The sequence below is a fragment of the Saccostrea cucullata genome, unplaced genomic scaffold (assembly GCF_032062105.1).
Source record: "Saccostrea cucullata isolate Sc308-1 unplaced genomic scaffold, CSIRO_AGI_Scuc_v1 ctg326, whole genome shotgun sequence".
NCBI lineage: Eukaryota > Metazoa > Mollusca > Bivalvia > Ostreida > Ostreidae > Saccostrea > Saccostrea cuccullata.
Window position 1 is genome coordinate 1,022,863 of NW_026930161.1, and position 4,318 is coordinate 1,027,180.

General features: G+C 33.7%; 1 protein-coding gene across 1 annotated transcript; it reads right to left on the reverse strand.

Moving 5' to 3' along the window:
* Positions 1-516: 516 nt before the first annotated feature.
* LOC134283138 (cytochrome P450 2C28-like) lies at positions 517-3,759 on the reverse strand. Its single transcript, XM_062765597.1, has 4 exons — positions 3,225-3,759; positions 2,161-2,679; positions 1,591-2,031; positions 517-753 (listed from the first exon to the last, which is right to left on the reverse strand). The coding sequence occupies exons 1-4, from the start codon at positions 3,553-3,555 to the stop codon at positions 575-577; spliced, it is 1,470 nt and encodes a 489-aa protein (XP_062621581.1). The 5' UTR covers positions 3,556-3,759; the 3' UTR covers positions 517-574.
* Between the last annotated feature and the right edge of the window lie 559 nt (positions 3,760-4,318).

Below are 4,318 nucleotides of genomic sequence, written 5' to 3' on the forward strand. Positions count from 1 at the left end.
GGGTGCAAAATGTAGGCGGGAGTTAGAGTTCGTAGTTCTTTTCGAGTTCCATTTTTATTGAAAAAGCAGCTGTCGATGATATAGAAAAGCCTGAACTTTACTGTATCTTGGGAATGGTTGTGTATAAAGTTGAAAGATGTAGATTTTGGTAAAATCTTGTGATTTCAAATTGTCAAAAAGTTCCTTAGAATTTTTAAGTATCCACATAATTAAAATAAAACATTTGTAATCTTTGAAATATATCCGGTATTACATACCCTAAATTACTCTATCAGTAAAAAGGTAAGTTACAAACAAATTAGGATAAACATTTTTTTTATCTTTAATCTGTGGTAGAAAAAAAAGATAACATAGAAAACGCAGGTATGGCTCAGTCAAATATTTTTTTTTTTTAATTTTTGTTACTTTCTGTAGAAAAAAAATGAGCTCTTTAATTCGTTCCATCCATAGATATATGGAAATTTAGAATTCATTTAAAAAATTTTTATCAAGAAATTCTGACCGCCAATATGTACATTATTTTCAGATTTTATTGAAAAGAATTGTCAAATAATTGTGCATGGCTTTCATTAACCTAAACGCTAACCGCTTTCAAAACAAAGTCTTTAGGTGCGTAAGTAATTCCAAGAACTCCTTCAACTGGTGGCAGATGATCTGGATCCTCTGGTAGAAGCTTAAATCTCTGTATCAATGACGTCACAAACAAGAACAATTCCATCCTTGCCAAAGCTTCTCCTAAACACACTCTTCGACCTGCGTTTACAAAAATAAATGCGTTAAGAAAGACGAAGGTGCAGTCTTAGCTTTATTTTACCCTAAGAATTAAATGTTTTCAAAAAGTTTTGAAGCTGGTTCAAATATAGTTGAGTTAATGACTATGATAGATCAGGAAAGAATATGGCATCAGGGAGTACCATTCCGGGAATATGTCGTCATTAATTTAATGCGTTTCTCTATTTTAAACCGATGTTTCTCAAAATGACCTATCTCAAGGGTAATTTTCCTTCAGACAATAGCGTCCTCAACCGTCACCCTCTTTAATTTTTGGATATGTTATGTAAAATTAAAAAAAAATCAAATATCTCAAGATCGTTTTGGGCGATGCCTGTGGACAATATTATCTTAAATAAAATTCCATTGAAAATTGGTGTCTTCTGCAACTTTTTAAGAAAAAACGGGAAAATGCACATGTTTATGACGTCACAATTATCATTTAGAAATGCCTGTGAGAGAAAATAATTTGTATGATTTTTCTGCATGGAATTTCAAGAAAGCATGAGTTTTCATTTTTACATCAGTTTCATATTAATTTAAGAAAATCACAGGGCAATATTGAAACCATACCTTGTTCTTTACAAAATTACACATTAAGTCAACCAGTCGTATTTATACACATATTTCAGAAAAAATGAAGATACGTATTGGAGAAAAAATTCTCTCCCATATATCAAATGAATAAAAAGAATGTAAAAATATTTTGTTTCGGATCTATGAACTTTTCACTTTTTAGTTCGCTTAAATTACTGTCGATTCCAAATCAAAAACATCCATTTTTTTTTTTATTTTTGAGAAATGCTGAAAAGGTCTTACCAAGTGAGAATGCCAGGACTCTCTCGGTATTCTGAAGATTTCCTTTGTCATCCAAAAATCTTTCAGGACGAAAGACATGGGGTTCTTGAAATATTTTCTCATCAAAGAGGACAGAATGCAAATTAGGAATGAGAAGAGCGTCTTTAGGAATTGTGAAATCTTTGTAAGGAAGATCGCATGTCAGTCCATGAGGAACAGAGATCGGAGCAATGGATCCAAAGCGGAGCACTTCGTGTATTACTGCCTCACAGTATGGGAGATTTTGTTTATCTTCCATATTTGGGTATCGCGAAGAACCAGTGACGTCATTTATTTCCTTGCGCATCTTATCCTGGACATCAAGATGTCTGATCATAAATAAGGAAAACCATCGAAGAGCAGTTGAAGTTGTCTCTGTACCCGCCACGAAAAGTTCACCAAGAATCTTTAATAATTGCTCTTCTATAAATGAAACAAAGATCTACATTGGTTTAGGGATTGCATTTACTCTTTAATCATTTCCAACAAAAAAAATTATCAAAATACCAAAACAAATATGATTAAAACTGTATAAAATGACGAATGTCTTACCATCAAAAGTTGTGTTTGGATTAATTTTTTCCGACTTCATTTTCTTCATGTAAATATCAATGAAGTCTCTGGGATTATTTTCGTCAAACTCTTTCTCGTGATCCTTTACAATTTGACGAAGATGGTTTTCCACATCCACAACATTAGACAAAACCCTTTTTATTCGACACGTATCTCCTGGAATGTATCTAACAAATGGAAATATGGTTGCAATAAAAACTAAATTTTCGTTGCTCAAATTGTGGTTGATCTTATCTAGCAAGGATAGAAAGTTTTTATCGCTATGGTCATAACGATGGCCAAAGACGATTGAACACATAATGTTGGAGACGCAGACATTTATCAAGTAATGAATGTTGAAAGGTTCTCCTTTTTTGGAAGTGATTTCTTCAACGAACACTTCTATTTCTTCAATGATTCTGGACTCCAAGCTTCGTTTTCCGAACCCGAATTCTCTCAATGCATTTAAAGTGAAGGTCCTGTGTTCTTTCCATAATGCTCCAGAGGCAGTTGACAGACCTGAAAACATTTAGAAGGTATTCTTATGTGTGTGAGTTTAGACTACATGTAGCTCATATAACTATCATCGTCCTCCTCCATATTACATATAACTACCCAGTTTAACTACCTATTAGGGTCCTGCTATATTCCTGGGATGGAGTGGTCATAATTTGAATAGGTTTGAATCTACATTATCTGGGGATGCTTCTATGTTATTATGACAAATCATTGCTTTGCTGTTCTTGAAAAGAAGATTTTTCCTACTGTGTTTATCTGTAAAATATTGATCGTCCATTGAGGCCCAATATACATTATGTAAAGAAAACAAATCTTGAATTTGCCTTTCGCAAGATATTTTGTTCAATTGAAATTGACCTATTGTGTTTTTGTGAAGAATTTGAAAACGAGAGAAGTTTACTTACAGACGCAGACGCCAAATAAAATGTGATAAGGAAAGCTTGCTCCGGCTAAGAAGAGTTAAACCAACATGAAATTACTACTGTATTTAAACCCACATACATCTGTATGTACATGTATTCAAAACCACAATTTCATAGACGTACCTTTCTTTTTACCAATCTCCGTTGTTATGAAAATGTTAGGTCTTTCGGATACGACATCGCCATGTTTTATGAATACATCCCGCAGGGTATCATATCCACTTACAACGACGAGTACCTTGGAACCAGTGACCAGACTGAATACGTCACCATATTTATTTTTGTACTCTTCGAATTTCTCCAATAACGTGTCTGGATTTACACTGAGGAGATTTCCAATGAATGGCACTGTCGGGGGTCCGGGGGGAAGGGTAGAATCTCTCGTGGTTTTCCGCCACCATATAAACAAAAACACTACCACACCTGACAGGATAATACTCCAATAATCAAACATTATGTTTACGTATCCAAAGTGTCCGAAATCTAGAGTACTTCTGTCCCCTGCCTATTCGTTACATTCATAAACTGTCTGTTATGAACTGCGATTTCGTGGTTTTAAATGCAAAAACTGACGTAACCTATTAAACCTATTTCAAATACAATTCACTCACAGCTAGCATTTAATCTTACGCAAACCTCTCTCTCTTCTAAATCCATCGTTTTAAAATTTGCTGATTATTATTATTTTTTTTTTTTGCGACTGCGACACGGATCCTTGACCGAGTCTGCTTAGGACATGTGTACTAGCAGTAGTGGTTTATCATATACTGAGAACACATGTACTAGTAGGTGTTGGTGTGTACGTAGTTAAAGGTAAAACTCTGAATCTTCAGTAAGTGTCTTAACTTGAAATGTTTTGTATTTATCATGTATATGTATAACTTTACACCTTTAATATTTGTTATTTTGGCAATCACTAATTTAATTATTGTATATATTACAGGGAGAGGTTTTTCTAAGTTGCAAGAACTTGTAACTAATCCCGTTGTATAAATTATACAATAAATATGTTCAAAACAAAGCTAAAAATGTTATTTATTTTTGATAAAAAGTGACTTTAAAAAAAATTATATAACACTGACAGCCGTACGTTTCGATATATAACGAGTATGTCAGTAAAACCAAGTATATATATAGAATTACACCAAACGTTAGGCGCGGATCCAGAAATTTTTCCCTTAAATCAAATACCTATTTCGTGGGGGGAGGGAGGGGGT